Genomic DNA, 16,842 nt, shown 5'->3' on the forward strand with positions numbered 1-16,842 from the left:
TCATTTAGATCCATTGCCCAGCACAGAACACCCTCCCACCTCAGTAACATCCCAGACTTTGCAACACAACAAGCACTGCAAGGTTTGGCACCAGCCCTCATTGGAGAGGAAAGCACTTGGATCTGCTGCCTCTGCACAGAGGGACAGTAACTCTTCATGTAACCCTCAGGGGCCATCATACAACCCCATGGCATGGGCCAGAGCTGGGATTGGTGAAGAATACGAATGCCAACTCCTAAATACTCTTTAAAACTCCTCGGCAGATGGCAGCACTCAGCATAAAGAGGAGAAAATCAGCTCACCCCAAAAACACTGCACACACATGGAAAGGTGGGGTATGCAATCATCCAAATCTGGATCTCCAGCCCTTGAGAAGTTGCCTAATGTCACTCCTCTGGGAGATTCCACTGATAAAACATCATGAAACTGACTCTTAGAAGCACCTATGAGCAGAAGAAGCCTCAGAGGAGTCCCATGTGCAGCAGCAGGGGCTCCCTGCAGGGCAATGGATGGGAACCAGGTGTTGGCTTTCAGCATCTCTTGTCAAAGCTCTCCTGGAACTCTTTTGGAGCTGGTTTGGCCAACCTGCTTCCACTCCACCTCCTGGTTACCTTCTGTATGTTCAGACCAAGCTTTGAAACAGGGCTACTGCATTCAGTCCTTCCTGTTATAAGAAAAGTCTTTGTCCAGGTTGAACCTTTCCAGTTCAATAACCCCAAACACTGAAGAGGCGGTAATACTTCCCACCCCACCACCTGCTGCCCCCCCTCTATACAAAAGGCTGAAATCTCATTTTCCAGCTCCAAAGAGCCATTAAAAACAGAAAATTACATTTTATTTGCAATCAAGTGTTGATTTGTTCACAAAAACATCAGTACAAAACATACAGCAAGGTGTGCGTCTTGGGCAACGAGCCACCATCCACAGTCCTTCAATGTTCAGAAACAGTGACAAAGCCCTGAGAGGAAGGGATGAGAAACCCTGCTGCATTGTTCCCAAGGAACCATTACCACAGTGAGACAGACATGCCCTAGCACAGAAAATGTATGCCTTCATTCCATAGGCCATGTTTTGGGTTTTTTGTTTTTTTTTAGAGGGGAATTCAGTCCTATTGTGAGTGAGGTCAGCTCTCCAGCTATCCCACTAGTTCCAAGGTAAAAGCAAAAGTCTGCTCTCCCAAATACATCACAGACTTCCTCGCTTTTCTGTTTTCTCACCATTTTCAGCAAATGTTGGACTACTGGTATTACAAAGTCAATTCTAACCTTCACCTGGGGGTTCTGCTTCTTTTGGCTCTACCCAAAGACTGATGACATTGTTTGAACCTTTAGAAAGCGCTCTGCTCTCTCATGCAAGGAAAATCCCAGCACAGAACAAGCCTTGCTGGCTGCATGGAGAGCAGAAATCAAAGGTTGCCATTTGGGGCTGCAGAGCCTGAGGACAGATTATTGGAGATATGGGATTTTTGAATTTTAGATGGCTGAATCTGGGCACAGAGCATGACACAACAAAAGGTGACTTGGTGGGCTCCAGGAGAAATAATGATAGAGCAGGCTGCTTCTCACCGCCTTATTTCCAGTGATGGCAACTTTCTGCCACTCAATATTTAGGTGCATAGACAAAATGAACACACTGTGTAGTGAACATCAGATCCTGAGCAGCCTCACAGCATTGAGCAAGGTTTAAAGAAAAATTCTTCGTGTTCCCCTGAGCTGCAGGGCCAGACAACAGCACAGCCCCACACAGCACTGCAGAGGGCACAGCAGAAGGAAGAGCTGCATGCTGCCCACAGCACAGGTGTGCATGCAAGTACAGCACTTTTTGGCTTAAATTTCATATAGCTGGGAAGCATCAGGGGGTGTTTTTATTCTCCTCCACACCAGTAGGCACAGTCCAGCTGGATACTGGTGGGATGGGACCAAGCATGCCCAGTCCATCAGCCTGAGGAGGCTGCAAAGCCTCCTCCTGCCCTCTCAGACCTGGTTTACCTGGGGAGATCTGTTCTTCCCCAAGAATACAACTCTACAAATAAATAATAGGGCTTGCTTGCATCTGAAGGCTGAACTTGGAAGGGCAGAAGGTTGATTGCTGTTTTGCATTGTCACTTTCTAACAGTTAAAGAAAAAACACATCTATGTTAAAAGTTGATCATCCAGAGAGCCATCTCATTCTCGAAAGTACGTAAAGCCAGACACAGTTGGAATCTCATGTTCCTTTTCCTTTTTGGGAGTCACAACGTGGCTGTATCTTTCTCCTCGGTGACATTCCAGGTAGGGACCCCAGTTTGCTGTGGGCCTGCAGCAGCTTGCGATGCGCTGAAAAAGCAATAGCAAGAGGCAGTTCATATCTTACCTTATTCTGGGCTATTTTTAAAGCTTAATAAAACTGTAACTCTAAATGTGTCCCAAACTCAAGAAACAGCAAACGAACCATCTACGTTCTGGACACGTTTGGCTACTGAAGTCAAACAGGCTGAGAAAGCTGTGACCAGCAGGACTCTTCTTGCAAAGCCTGAAGAGCAAACAGCAGATCTTATATTTCTCACTGAAATTAGCAAGTACAAGGCAAAATTCCAGAAAAAGATACAAATTTTCTGGGAAAAAAAAAAAAAAAAATGTACACACACACATATAGTGTTCTAAGAAAGTGGAATAACGACAAAAAAAGCAAAAAAAATCACTGTTGAATGTGTGGGCACACTCCCACAGAAATAGACTTTATCTTCATACCAGACCATAATAGGGTCCATTTGCCTCTGATATAACTACCAAAGATGTGCTTTGGTATATACATCCAGGTGTTGGTGCCTTGAGGTATTCAATGTGCTCTTGAGAAAAAGGCACAGACGTTCCTGACAATGCCATGAAAAACAAAACTGGGGACAATGACCACTGTGTTGTGCCCTTACCTGAAAAAGGTTTCCTTCTGCTTTGAGTATTTTTACAACAGCCACAATGGGAATCCAGATGACACAGAAGATGATCATACACCAACCAACAGCAGTTCCCCATGTTGGATACAGCACTGAGCCATAAGTGGGAGCTGAAAACGTCACTAACGACCAGACCAAAATTGCCTGTTTAAAAATATGTATAAAGAAATAGGAGAGAAAAGCAGATTTCCAGTTGACTTCAACTTGTACCATATTTCCAACTTAGTTTTAAAACAAACAAGCAAACAACCCAACCTATCTACAAATTCTACAGTTTCTTCTTGCTTTCTGAACATGATTTGTTGTACAGGATTCAGTGCTCAGCTATGGTCAAGCAGTAAGACTGGTGGACAGAACTCAAAGAGGATGTTGACATGCAAGCCAACATCTTAAGTGTACCTACATTTAAACAGAACTAGATTTCTGGGTTCTGTTGAGCCCAGCATTGGAGGACACATGTTACTGAGCAAGCTCAGCATCTTTTTCCATACGTTTTACGTGCTCTAATGTTCCTTTACTTACAGGAATGAAAAATAATTAAGATTAAATGGTGGCAGAAGGATGATGTTTATAAGGAACATTTTCTTAATTATAATCTGAAGAGAATAAAGACAATGCCTTCTGGCCAAAGAGACCTGCCACTGCTCTTCGATTTGGGATATTAAGTTCTGTCATACAACAAAATCCAACCATCTACAGTCACAGCTAGGAACAGAGGAGTAATGGAAACCTGAGAAGCTTTAAGTATTTCTACAGAACAAAAGAGAAATCTCAGACAGGTGAACATCTGGACACCCAAAGAATAAACCCATGCAAGAGATCTGTCCAGAAAATGGAATTTCTATCAAACAGGAGGCTAGCTTTTAAATATATATATTCTCTTAGTCTGCAATGATGAGAAGCCAGCTGTTAAAACAGAAAATCTATTTGGCTCCGTGTTACTCCTTGGAGTGTAGATCCAGCTTCCTGAATCTGAAGGTGTAGCTTGTCCTGGAGGGGATGCTGGAGTCACCATCCCTGGAGGTTTGCATGAAACACAGAGATATGGCACTGAGGGATATGGTCAGTGGGCATGGAAGTGGATTGATGGTTGGACTTGGTGATGTTTGTGGCCTTTTCCAACCATAACAGTTTTGAAAAGCATGGATAATGTATAGGATGCTCCACTGACTCAGCTATACCTTGTCTTTGCATACAGAGCGAGGGCATTCATCCCTGAATATTTACATGGAAACCCATCCGTCACCAAATCAATAAATTCTATCATATTAATATAATCCAGTCAACTGTACTCACCACTAACAGCACAGGAGTAATGAAAAACCAGCACATCCTCCACCACATCCAGAAGAAACAGCTCTTCTTCCCAATCATCATTTCAATGTCTTCAATAAATCTGTTTCCTCCTGTGGAAAAACAATCACATGGTGTGTCGTAAAGCACGTATGGACCTTGCAGGTGTGCCTATTTCAAAATGGCAGAAGGAAGGAGGTAGTCAAGGTCAATAACTCCAGTTTTATGATAATTAAACATCAGACTTTAGCCATTAAGAAGTTATAAAAGTTTTACTGCAGAAAAAAAATGTTTAATGTATGCTCTGTCTGGATAATCAAATCTATAGTCAAAGCGTGGCTTTTCAATGTCAGTAATTTACCATAAATGTAGACGATGCCTATTATCTCCAGGACTGCAGCAAAAAGAATTCCCCATCCAGCACAGAAGTGATCTATTAAGTTCACCCAGTAAATTCCTGCCTGCAGGACAAACAAGAAAGATGTAAAAATGTACCCAGTTCCCATAATAACTTCATGCAAATAAAGTTCTGTTGTTCAAGCCACTTTAACTGACCACCAGTCTGAGCTTTTCAAATTCCCATTTCTCTGGGTTAAGCACACATTTGCAAACATTATTTCATTTAAACATCTCTATGAAAAAATTAGAAAGCACATCTGCAGATCTATGGTGTTTTGTCACGTTAACGAGACCCACGTATATTCAAAGTGTATATAGACAGCTGATAGCAAGATTCAAGTTTGGCACTTACAGTATTCATAGTTGTAACATAGCTATATAGTATATATAGCATCAGCTTCACAGTAACATGAAAGAAATAAGGTTAAACGTTGGCAAAGTCTGCTTCACCACCTTTAATGCTGAGCTACAGGAATGGCTGTGCCAGTTAGCAGCTCCAATAGGCTCGTGTTCTTACACAAGTTTCCCACATTGGTTGAACAAGGCTTTGAACACTTGTATGCAGCAGCAGGATCCCAGAGCAGGGAACAGCTTTATATTTCACACTCTTTCATACCATGTCCTTTGCAAATCCCCCTGTCATGTTTCATAACCTATACACTCTACTTGACCATACACTGCTGCCTATTCACCACAGTGATCTTTATAGTCTCAGTCCAATTACACATAGAAATCTGTTTTTCTGGATGTAGTCCTGGCAATTAACCTTTATAACTGTACAAGCAATTGCCTCAAGAAAAAGCACACAGTGTACTGAAAATCCCATGTATTTCTGGAGGAGTAATGATGTGTTAATAGGTTTTTTTATGACTTGAACAGAGAATTTCTCAAATGCTGTCCTGTTTGGTAGTTGGTTCTGAACACAAAGGTCCTATCCACATCTAGCAGCAGCTCCCACAAGGCTGCAGACACGCTGTGTATATATGCTTGAAATTACACAGACAGCCTTCTAAACCCAGTAGCAAATAGTCAGGTTGATGGCTCACAGGCTATTTATACGCCTTCTATTTAAAAAGGCATCTCAGTTGAGTAACCACACAACACCATGAAGTACTCCAGCACATCCCCATGGGAATTTCCTATTTGCACATCCAAGCACATGGACAGCATGGGTGATTCTCTCAGACTCATGCAAATGGAAGCGCATGGGGAAGCTCTTGTCACATTGAAAAGGGATGTTCTGACCCACTTGCAGAATAACTAAAGCCATCGCCAAAACAAAGCATAGCACCTTACCTGAGTAACACAGATAAGACCAAGAAAGAAGAGCAATACACACACACCCAGGGTTATAGGGATTCTCAACTTTTTCATCATTTTGGGATATATATCTTGTATGGTGGTTGTAAGTGTTTCTGCAAGGGAAAGAAAAGTGTGAGTTTTGAAGAGCACAATTTAGAAAGGTTCTGTTCATTTGGGAAGCAATCAGTTACTTAAAACCCCACTCACCTATGGTGGCAAACTGGGAGTCAAGGCCCAAAAGCAGAAGCATGAAGAAAAATAAGAAGGACCAAAGAGGGGAAACTGGTAGCTTGGAGAGAGCCTCAGGGTAGGCAACAAACGCCAGGTCAAATCCTGGAAAGAAGCAGAATGATGGAGGTTACTGCTATACTTTGTTCAAGCTCAGTCATACCAACGGTGCAATGATCAGCCTACCTGAGTCCACAACCTCTGAGACAGGTCTCTTCAACACAAATGCCATATGTCCCAGGACAGAGAAAATTGCAAACCCGGCGAATACGCTGGTGAGGCAGTTTGTTACACAAACAAAAATAGCATCCGAGTAGCAGTTGTTGTGGAACTTGTTGTATGAAGACAAAGCAACAAGTCCACCCCATGCCACAGAGAGGGAGTAGAATATCTGAGTGGCTGCATCCTTCCAAACCTACCAGAACCAAGAACATGGGAGTTATTATTACAGTCATTATTAAATGCACCATAGCTATTCACTGTCCATGGAAGCTTCAAGATTTTTCTACATTTAGACTAAATATCTGATTTTATTTCATATGAACTTCAGAATAGGTAGGATATAGCATGCTGGTGATGCTGCAGTCTCCAGCACAAACAAGGTCCTCTATGAAATCACGAAGGCAACATCCCAAGTAAGTTGCCAAATATTTAGGCCTTATTGGGCCAACTTTGAAGAGGAGATTCAATTCATTTACATACATAGGTTGTCAAGATGTGAGTCTTGTCACAGTGCCAACGAACAAGAAAAACCAGGAGAGGTCACAGAAATGAGCTTCCATTTGCTCACTAACTTTCGTTCTTCACACCATTACCCAACCAAATCAAATGACTGATGTGGGAAACTGTATCCCTGCTGCATCCCCTCAGTTAATGCCTGATGCTCACATAAGACACCGCAAACAAAGCACACTGAATATTTGCTTTTGTTCAAGCTAATGTACTGAACTATAATGAAAAATCATCCAGGCTTCCTTTGCACAAAGCACCCTTCCCTACCCATCCAATTTCCTGAGGTGATTTGCTGGGTGATGCACAGCCTGAATTTCTCCTTGAAATTCTTACAACCAAAGCAAGAGGGCATTGTGCAAGAGCAATGCTTGATCCCACACCAAGGGCCGCCTCAGCAGGCTTTGCCACGGTGAAACTTTGCCTCTGGAGAACTGCTCAAATGCAGTGTGATAGAATTTGCTGCTGTCCAGTGTGGAAGGGAGGGAGAAGATTGAGAGTAGCTAGAACAGAGGTTTGAAGCTCTCATAGAGCTGGGGTTACTGGAAAGCCAGAAACCAGCTGTCTATACTGAAGTCAGGGCAGGAAGTGAAGGACTTCTGACTGGATAAAAAAATAAATTGTTCTGTATATGCTAAGCCCATATAACCACAGAAATGCGTCATGCTTCCTGACACCTCTCACCTCTGCCTCCATCAACTTAGTGATGTTGGACTGTTTCCCAATGTAATATTCAATGCCATCCAGAGCACCTTCCAGGGTGGCTCCTCGCACCAACAAGATGAGCAGGATGACGTATGGGAAGAGCGCAGTAAAATAGACAACCTGCAGGAAGAAGAGCAGGGACACATGTTAGCAGTGATGGGATGCAGAGCCCTCCATGCATGAGGAAGACTAAGGGTCTAGTCTGAGAGCTGCCGGTACAAAGAGCCGACAATCCGGGAAGTGGGACTGGAGGTGAGCACACGTCATCACCAATCATCTGGCTTAGCCAGTTCTGGAGCTTCATTCCAGCAGAAGGCACAAGCCACATATCCACTTTTCAGATAGCTCTTGGTCAGTTTCAGAAATGTTTTCTGACATAATTTATTACTACGGCAAGGCCTGGACTCAACTACCTCAGATGTATCTTACTAGGCAATGCTACTAGCAAACAAGACCTGAAGCCAGCCAAAATTAGGTTATCAGGATGGAAATATCTCCTGTTGAGACCAAAAAACAAAACAAAACAGCCCATGCTGGAAACGTTTTACTGGGAGCAAGGACTTTTCAGTTCTTCCAGACACAAATCCGGGTTGTTTGTCCATACAACTTTTAATGTGGCGGGATCCAGGCCAGCAGCAGTGTGTTTATCGTGCAGGCTGTGTTTAACAATACTATTGTTCCTCAAATCTTGGTTTCGGTGTTACGCAGGCAGATAATTGAAAGAATGGTGTTGGTTTCACCAAGCCCTACCCATGCACCATCAGATGGCAGGTCTGTTTTTGAAGACCTCTGTCATATTTGCCTGCAGTGGTCAATTCTCTCAACTCTTTATCTCTTCCTTATTCCTGCCCAGCTAGATAGTTCTGATTCTTAACTTTCTCCTCAAAAAGTCTTACCTTCTTACAGAAGACAAGTGACAGTTAGAAGAGCCATTTGCAAGGAAGCCAAATAACACAAGTTTTAGAGGAACAGTGGCATTATAAATGACACTGGGAAAGCACGGATGCTCCACTACAAAGTTCTGAGACAAAAGGCAGAAGACTTCAAATAGAGAGGAGAATAGGGGGAGATATTAGACTGAGCAAAGCAAGGCAGGCAGTATGGAACTGTGGAAAGGCACAGTGAGAGGAATTAGAGAGGAAAAAGAAAATGAGTGCAGAAAGGCTGAGAAAGTTCTTTATAACAGATTGAAGGAATAACAAATGGAGATGCAACACGGAATAAGAAAAAGGTATGGGAAGGGGATCAACTAAACTGAGAGAAGGGCCTCAGGCAGCGAGGAATGAAATACAGCCTGAGTTCTGGAGAGGATCCTCCCTACCCAGCAGAACACAGCAGGCCTGGTAGTTCAGCAGAGCCAGAGTCTGCAAATAAGCACCTACAGACCTACAGGCAGCTCAGAAATCTTGGGTACAAACAAGATTTCACAACCTGGTTAGGTACATGCACAACTGTTGGCAGGACTTGACCTTTATTGTCCAAACATCTCAACTGGTCTGTAGGTGCAAATAATTATTGGGTGTTACCACGGCATATGTGCGTGTGCTGTCACATGCACACCTTCATCACCGCCAGCCTGCTGGCTGCCAGCACCCAGCCTGGATCACCTGCGTGACAGCATGGTCTCCAAACACAGGGCAGCCCTGGTGGAGCCAGCAGAGCAATGCCTTAAGTAACTGCTGAGCAATCGGCACCTTACTCATATTTTATATAACAGTTCTGAAGCCAAGGAGCAGCAGCAGAACCTAATAGTGGGTCCAGCAGAGGGTGGTGGGTTAGCATCACATCCTGCCCTGTTCTGGCCTCCCTTCAGTCCAGCTGACATTGGGATTGCTGCTGGGTAGGATCAGGCCAGAACCTGCTATCTGCTTTTCCTCACCTTTCCAGAAGATTTTATGCCTTTAAACAAGGCAGCTCCAACAATCATCCAGGACAGGAGCAGGCAGAGGGCCAGGTACCACACTACGTTGCCAGTCTCGTCCAGCCCAGTGGAGCGCTGAAGAGCCACTTTACTGGAAGCACAAAACAGCACAGTGAAAACATTGACAGAAGCACCTGCTCCTCTTCAGCCCCTTCCTGATGGAAAACGACCTGCTTCCTAGTGGCACTGAGGGACATGGTTAGTGGTTGGGGGAGATGGGTTGACGGTTGGACTAGATGATCTAAGAGATCTTCTCCAACCGTAATGATTCGATGATATATTTACAAGACCTTGCAGGCAGCAGCTATAACTGCATGATAGGAGCTGAAAAACATAAAATGCAACTGCATGTTTTCCATTCTTTAACATCCACCAGCCCTCAGCTCCATGACCGACTCCACAAGTCCCATCATGCCTTCAAGTTAACCATGAAATTCTAACAGCAGAAGAGCCTGTGACAAGAATCAGTTCTCAGGCAGATAGAAATCACACGGCTAAAGAAATGGAGATTTCAAAATAGGCTCTGATTATGAATAATATATTTTATCGCATAAATTCCCCCCCAAAAAATAGATACCATATACAGCAACACCACAGTCCCTACCAGAACTCAAGAGAAGGCTTCTTCAGCAGGATTATTTTTCAGCTTGCTACACGTTTGCTCATTTGCTTCCACATAATTTTTAAGGGCCCACACTCATCAATGAGAATTTAAGTTCCTCCTGCACAGATTTCCATGCTCATTCCCACTGACAAGATGGTTTTGTACTTACTTCCAGTACTGTTCACTGGGAAACTGCACTGGTTTATAGTTGATGGTGCCATTGATACATGTGAGGTTGTTGCTTGTGATGAACGAGTAGTTTGCATGAATGATTTGTCCATCTAACATCGCACTGCAGTCCTTTACTGAAAGAAAAACAGCAGAGAAAAGAGACAACAGGCAGCGATTGAAAAAATGAAGTCAGCCTATGATGGCAAACATGTTTTTTAAATGGTTATATCTTCGGCTATGCACAGCAAATATAACCTACTCTCAACATTCAAGAGCTCTGTATCAGCATTTCCCATGAAATCTGGTGGAAGGTTACTCAAGACAATATCTTCAGCTGAATTTTGTATTCCTGTTCCTGTTTTAATAGTGTCAGAGGTTATATGGCAACTTGTTTCCAACTGGGCTAATAACTAATAATTATCACATCAGCTTCACCTTTTGCCTTAAACTACCCTGATAAGAAAGCTGGAGAGATAAGTGTTTAGCAGTACATGCATTGCCAAACATCAAGAATAATAGCATTGAGATATGTTCTGAACAGTTAATAAAGTATGAAATCAATGCCTTATTGGTGCTCAGCATTCCCGTAGCTACAGGGGAGGCAAAGGATAATGAAAGCAGCCCTGATAAAAGCTATAGGAATACTTTTGTTTCCCTTAGGAGAGGTATTTGCTTTGCCATTAGGCCTGGTGAAATAGGAACGCAGTATTTCTTCTGGTACATGCAATTCCCAGGAATATTAGAATTTAAAGGGGGGATGGGGGGAATGAATTTCACCCCAGGTCTCTGTAAATTTCCCAAGATCCCAAGAACCTAACACTGGTGAAAGAGAAGATAAGCATTATGCTCATATGTTTAGAATCAAAATCCAGGAATTGTTCCCCAAGCCATGGCTGCCATCTTGCTCCTGTAATCTCTCCCAGAAAACAGCACAAAGCACACTTTATCAAGAGAGTAATATTGAGCCATAGCTGTTAAGCACAGTACCGAGGCGTGTTTTGCTGCACAACTCATCTGCCCAGGAAAAGCAATCTGACCACGGAAGCACTTTTTGAAATGAGGCAAACAAGTAGTAGAGTGCATAGGCAATGATGACGTTGTAATAGATTGCCACAAACGTTGAGATGATGACCATCGTGACGCCCACTCCTATGAAACAGAAAGATGCAGAATCTTAATTACTCCAAACTCAGGTTGAAGAACTGAAGAGCCTTCAGCTGACTTTTGAAAGGCTTCTTGGGACAAAGACTACCTTTAATAACCGTAAATAGCCACTAGACAGAAAGGGTAAGTCCATGAAATGAAGGGTATGATCCAAACTGACCATCCCAGACATGCTTTTGAAACAAGGTTCAACTTAGACCCATAGAAATAATTGGATTAGTTATCAAGTCTAAGGAAGAAATTCAATATTTTTTTCCTCTCCTAGCTCAGTGGAAAACTTTGATTTCTTAGTAAAATAGAGGAAACTATACAAGACTTAGCACAGATCATCTTAGAGATACCTTTGTAATTACTAGTTTCACCAATAAATGAGAAATAGCAGAAAATGGCAAAGGTCTGCCATTAATACTGGTATTCTCCTTTGCTAAAATGAACTTTGTTCTGAGATGGAGAAAATCTGCCAAACAGTTCCTAATCATTCAGGGAGTATATTTAAATTTATATCTTCACAGACACACAAAGCATTTGCTGTGTCTATAGACTTTTTCTTTCAAGATAAACACACTATTCTTCTCTTGAAAGGTTGGTTGTGCTGCTGAGTAGAGACTGGCAAAAAGTGCAAGTCAACCAGCCCGTCTGTAATCTCTTTTGTTTTGTAGAAGGTGGTGATTGAAGTACTTATTGTAATCACAAAAGAAAAAAAAAAGAAAAACCTTCTTTGTTCTGTATTAATTTCTCAGGTAGATGGAGGACAAACAAAACCAATTACGTAGCCATTTACACCCACATGCACGTAATCTGAGTGGATATAAGTGAGTAAAGCACGCGATTGGTTGTTTCCAAACACATAAGTCTTCGTGTAAAATCCAAACTCCCACATGGAAAGGCAAACTACCACTGCAGAACACAACAATCCCTCTTACCATGGGAGGCACTTCACCTTATGAAGCCTAAACTATTGGATCCGTTTCCTACCTATTGGAAGTGCAACGACCTGGTTGACTGCACACATCTGCACCAACTCTGGTGGCCAAATGCAGAATGAGCACATCAACATGGAACTGTCCTGCAAGTTATTTGGGATATGTAGTGTAAAGAAAGAGCGATAAGGTAAAGTTTGGTTCACAATCTCTTATGTACATTGGCACGTATGCAAGTGGGGTTTTCCCCATCACGAAGCAAATGTGGTGATTTTCTTCTCTCCAGATAGCTACAGTTAGCATGAATCATGATAAAGCCTCACATAGTTAGAAACTTCTTGGAAAAATCATTACCCACATCTGTTTATCTGTTTGTTAATAAGGAAGACGTTTATCTGGGAATGTAACACTAACCCAGTTCCAGTAGGAGCATTCTCCACACATCAAACAAAGAAAAAGCTTCTCATAGTTAATAATTCTATGAGGAAATTGTCAATCTGCATCTGTTCATAAATAAAATGAGAAAATTTAACAGTACCAACCTTGAAACAATGGTAATATTCTCCAGATGGAAATGGGCCCAAGGCTGGCAAACTGCCCAAGGGAGCATTCCATGAAAAATAAAGGCAAGCCAGCTAATGCCAACATCAATGTGTATGGGATTAGGAAAGCACCTGAGCAGAGAACAAGGAAAAAAAAAAAAGCAGAAAACAATGAATCTTTCAGTATTCACTGCATTTAATATGACCGCTTCGCCCCGTCTCAAATACCTGCTCTGGCTTTTTTTGCAGAATACAGAGATTTCTATGTAAAAGTTGTTTTCTGTAAGACTAATAGTACCTATGAAGAAGAGACGTGGGTTACCAGAATTGATTTACATGGGATTATTCCTCTTACTGAGCTAAAGGGATTTTGAAAAGACTACTGAAGATACCATTCTCAGAGAACCAGGAACTCTGCTCAGCTGTAGGCTTGGTCTGCTTTCTATTTCTTTTAATTTAAGCATGGACAAAAGTATTTCTTCATGTCCTTAGCCACAAGTTGCAGCTGCACCATCAGAGTAGCTACAGGATGTCAAAGCATGAAAATTATTTTATACGGTTGGCTGACTCCTGTGTCAAACAGGATCCCAGCATGGCTCTTGTGTAAGCCCATTTTAGAGCACACATTAACCTGACATCAATGAGAACCCTGTCCTGTGGAAGGGATTGGCACTTCTTTTGTGCACAGATGAAGAATGAGGAAAGAGAAAACGCAGCTTTCCTGAACACGACCCAATATCCACAAGTGTAACCAGACAGAAATCCATCCTCTGTGCTGCCTGATTTAAAAGCCACCGAGGACCCAGTTCTACAAGGAACTGCAAATACCTGCTGTAATTTAAGGATGCGAATAGCCCCCTTCAATTAGTTGGGGCTAAGAAGGATATAAAAAGCAACACAGTCGTGCTTTAAACGCTAGATCTGCTGCAGCAGATACAAACCACCTAACAGATAGGCTGATGTCCTGACTTATTTTGTTTTCACAATTCTGTTCAAGAGCCATAAGTAAGGCAACCTGGCCAATAACTCAAGCCCATAAAACTTCTGTACTAAGAATACCATCTTGTGTTCCTCATGCAGTTGGATGAACTGCGTTGCATCTAAGAGTCCAAAATTTGACTCAAAATGACTGCTGGGCAGAGTAAATAAGTACACACAAGTAAGCACACTGCAGATACTAGACATTTGCACTCTTCCTAATTACCAGTGGTTGCTCGGTGGGTAAACAGAGCTCTGGAAGAGCAGTCAGGGAATCTAGAGCCTCCATTTGGCTTTGCCAGTTATTCATTATGTAAGCAGGTAGAGGCTTTTCTGCCCAACACTTCTGTACAATCTGATGGGGATTATTACTGAGCTTGGATAATTTTTCAGCTTAGCTCATTTGCCCAGGCAAAACAAAGACAGAGAGAGGACTCAACTGCACTCTATAAACATATCAAAGTGGTAAACACTGAGGAGGGAGAACAGCTATTTAGGTTATCAGTGGATATTGGCACATTAATAAAAGAGGTGCAAGTGAGTGATGAGGAAGTCAGAAGAGTTCTGCAATACTCAGATGGAAGCCTGCAGTTAAAACTAAATCACATCCCTCTCCTCAGCCAGTACTCAAAAAGCACAGAGATGCTTCTTCCTGCTCTTCCCATTCCTATCAGCAGGCATCATCCCAGTTCTCAGCGAGATGCTCACATCCAGCTTTGCCAAAACACATCCAGCCTCAAGGCCAGCCTTCACGGCTCCTGGAGATAGCAAGGTGTGCCCACCCAGAACTGCCATTCAATACAGGTACCTCCGCCGTTCTGGTAGGTGAGATATGGAAAACGCCAGACGTTGCCCAGGCCCACGGCGTAGCCCACCATGGAGAGAAGGTAGTCAGCTTTGTTTGACCAGTTGCCACGATCTGAGTTCTCTTCATTGTCACTGGCGTGAGCATCTTTTTCATTTGACAGATTGAAGTCCTTGGAAGAGAAGAAGAGGGAAGGCTCAGGATCACCTCAGTGGTAAGCAGGACAGTCGTATCCTCATTTATCTGTCCACAGCATCACCTGGACATCTCTGGGCAGGGCAGTCAGACAGGGTGGGCAGAGCCAGGTGGGGTGACCAGTCCAACTGGTCCTTGACCAGACAGCATGAACCTGTTAGGGTCCTCCCGGGAGCCCAAAGATTCTTCAGAGCTCCTCCTACCAGCTCCTGGGGACAGAACCTCCAGGAACCTCCTGCTCTGCCACTGTACGTCCCCAGATATATCCGTACTTGTCTAAATACTGGGCTCATCCCCTCTTTTGCCCACCAATTTAGGTACCCCCTTATTCCTGTATTTACCTGCATCCCATCTGGATAGATGCTTTAATGTCTGCCTTGGTACACCATACCTCACCTGCCCAGTGCTCCCAGGTAGCCATACCCTATTTACCCAAGCGCCCCTATGTCCACCTGGAACACTTCCACACCCTACCTGCTCAGGTGCATTTGTAACCCGCCTATTCCCCCCCCTCTCCCCACACCCGTCCAAGTGTCCCTTGGAGTACCCACACAGCCCACCTGCCCCGTGCCCCATCCCCACCTTCTTCTTCCCGCAGGATAGGAAGCCCGGCAGGCTGAGCATCCCCATCGCCGCCGCTGCCGGAGCCGCTCCGCTCTGCCCGCGCCGCCCGCTGCGGGCCCTTTATCGGAGCCGCCTCCCTCCCGCCGCCCGCCCCCCTGCCAGGAACCGCGGCCCCGGGGCTGCCCCACGCTCCGGGCGGGGCTGCGGGCGATGCGGTCCCTCCCGCCCCCTGGAGCAGCTCGGGCACCCCGTGGCCGCTCGCCCCAACCCGTGCCCACTTCCCCCCCGCACGCCCAACCCCTCGCCCACTTCCTCGGGAACACCTGCCCGAGTTGTCCCGGTCCCCTGCCCACTTCCCCTCCTAAGTACCCCCTGCCCTCTCCACGCCCGGACCCGCTTCCCCTCTCACACACATTCTGCCCCTACCTATATACCTTCAGCCTTCCAGCTTCTCACACACCTGCCAGAACATCTGACCCCACATCATCCCATGCCTCTCCCCGCAGAACCACTGCCTGCCCGCCTCACCTCCGTTCCTGCCGCACGAGCAGTTCCCAGCACACCGATCTCCCTTCACATCCAACACCCATCCCTTCCTCCTGTTCCTTCTCTCCCTTCTTCATGCTGGAGTCTCAGCTCAGGAGATGCATGAAAACCAAGGGCACAACAGGGGTTAAACTTCGGTTTCTAAACACCTTCCACGTACAGGACACACAAAGACAAGACAGGTCATAAAAGCAAAGCCACCCCCAGAGGAGGAATTTAACAAGCAATGGCTTAATGACAATGACGACTTAACTGAGGACCTCCTGTGCTTCACCAAGTTGGCAGCCTTCCCTATGCATACCCTATGGGCGCTCAGGAGCACGGCAGCTAAAGCACACCGTGGTACACGGTGGTCAGCCAGCTGCCTCACTGCTCTCCATTGCACCCACTCTTTTCTCTCACCTGCATACACTATCTGTTCTCAATTAGTGAGGCTCCTTGTTAAGTAAGGCATTACCCAGCCTGAGACTCTGCGTGTTGTATCAGGAGTGAAAAGTGTGTGGGACAGCATCTGAAACGCAGGTCAAATCAAATTTATCTTTTTAATCACCCTATGCAGCAGGTTCTCTTGGAGATTTCTGTTTTAGCACCTGGAAGGATGCCCGGATACTGTGCCTTTGGAAACAGAAGTAAGCACAAGCATATTGTCTTGGCACAATGAAGGCTTTGCAAATTACAGGTAAACAAATTAAGAAAGCATTCCTTGATGGGCTGCCTGCAAACTGTAGGCTATAACAGCCAACCATGAAAACACAGAATGCCAGCCTTCAGTTCCACACGGCACAGCACACAGCTCACACACTCTGAGGGTGAGCTGAGATTCTTTTGAAGCCTGTACGGATTT

The 16,842-nt window shown here is 44.4% G+C and overlaps 1 protein-coding gene across 2 annotated transcripts; it reads right to left on the bottom strand.

The window, feature by feature from the left end:
• Nucleotides 1-989: 989 nt before the first annotated feature.
• SLC6A14 (solute carrier family 6 member 14) lies at nucleotides 990-16,501 on the bottom strand. Of its 2 annotated transcripts, none has more exons than XM_090150386.1 (14): nucleotides 15,981-16,501; nucleotides 14,697-14,865; nucleotides 12,911-13,042; nucleotides 11,272-11,433; nucleotides 10,283-10,418; nucleotides 9,468-9,600; nucleotides 7,568-7,708; nucleotides 6,341-6,569; nucleotides 6,134-6,259; nucleotides 5,921-6,039; nucleotides 4,587-4,686; nucleotides 4,229-4,338; nucleotides 2,909-3,076; nucleotides 990-2,315 (listed from the first exon to the last, which is right to left on the bottom strand). In XM_090150386.1, the coding sequence occupies exons 2-14, from the start codon at nucleotides 14,764-14,766 to the stop codon at nucleotides 2,166-2,168; spliced, it is 1,776 nt and encodes a 591-aa protein (XP_090006512.1). In that variant the 5' UTR covers nucleotides 14,767-14,865; nucleotides 15,981-16,501; the 3' UTR covers nucleotides 990-2,165. The 2 variants fall into 2 exon arrangements, with proteins under 2 accessions (XP_090006512.1, XP_031450055.1); XM_031594195.2 differs by lacking the exon at nucleotides 15,981-16,501 and adding an exon at nucleotides 15,471-15,553.
• Nucleotides 16,502-16,842: the final 341 nt, after the last annotated feature.

The sequence above is a fragment of the Phasianus colchicus genome, chromosome 14 (assembly GCF_987193195.1).
Source record: "Phasianus colchicus chromosome 14, bPhaCol1.hap1.1, whole genome shotgun sequence".
Classification (NCBI taxonomy): domain Eukaryota; kingdom Metazoa; phylum Chordata; class Aves; order Galliformes; family Phasianidae; genus Phasianus; species Phasianus colchicus.

Coding starts and splice junctions, on each gene's coding strand:
- SLC6A14 (XM_031594195.2), bottom strand. CDS start 15,518: ATGGGGATGCTCAGCCTGCCGGGCTTCCTATCCTGCGGGAAGAAGAAG. Junction 10,419..11,271: donor GTGCAGCAAAACACGCCTCG/GTACTGTGCTTA, acceptor TTTTTCTTTCAG/TAAAGGACTGCAGTGCGATG. Junction 6,260..6,340: donor CTCAGAGGTTGTGGACTCAG/GTAGGCTGATCA, acceptor GCTTCTTTCCAG/GATTTGACCTGGCGTTTGTT.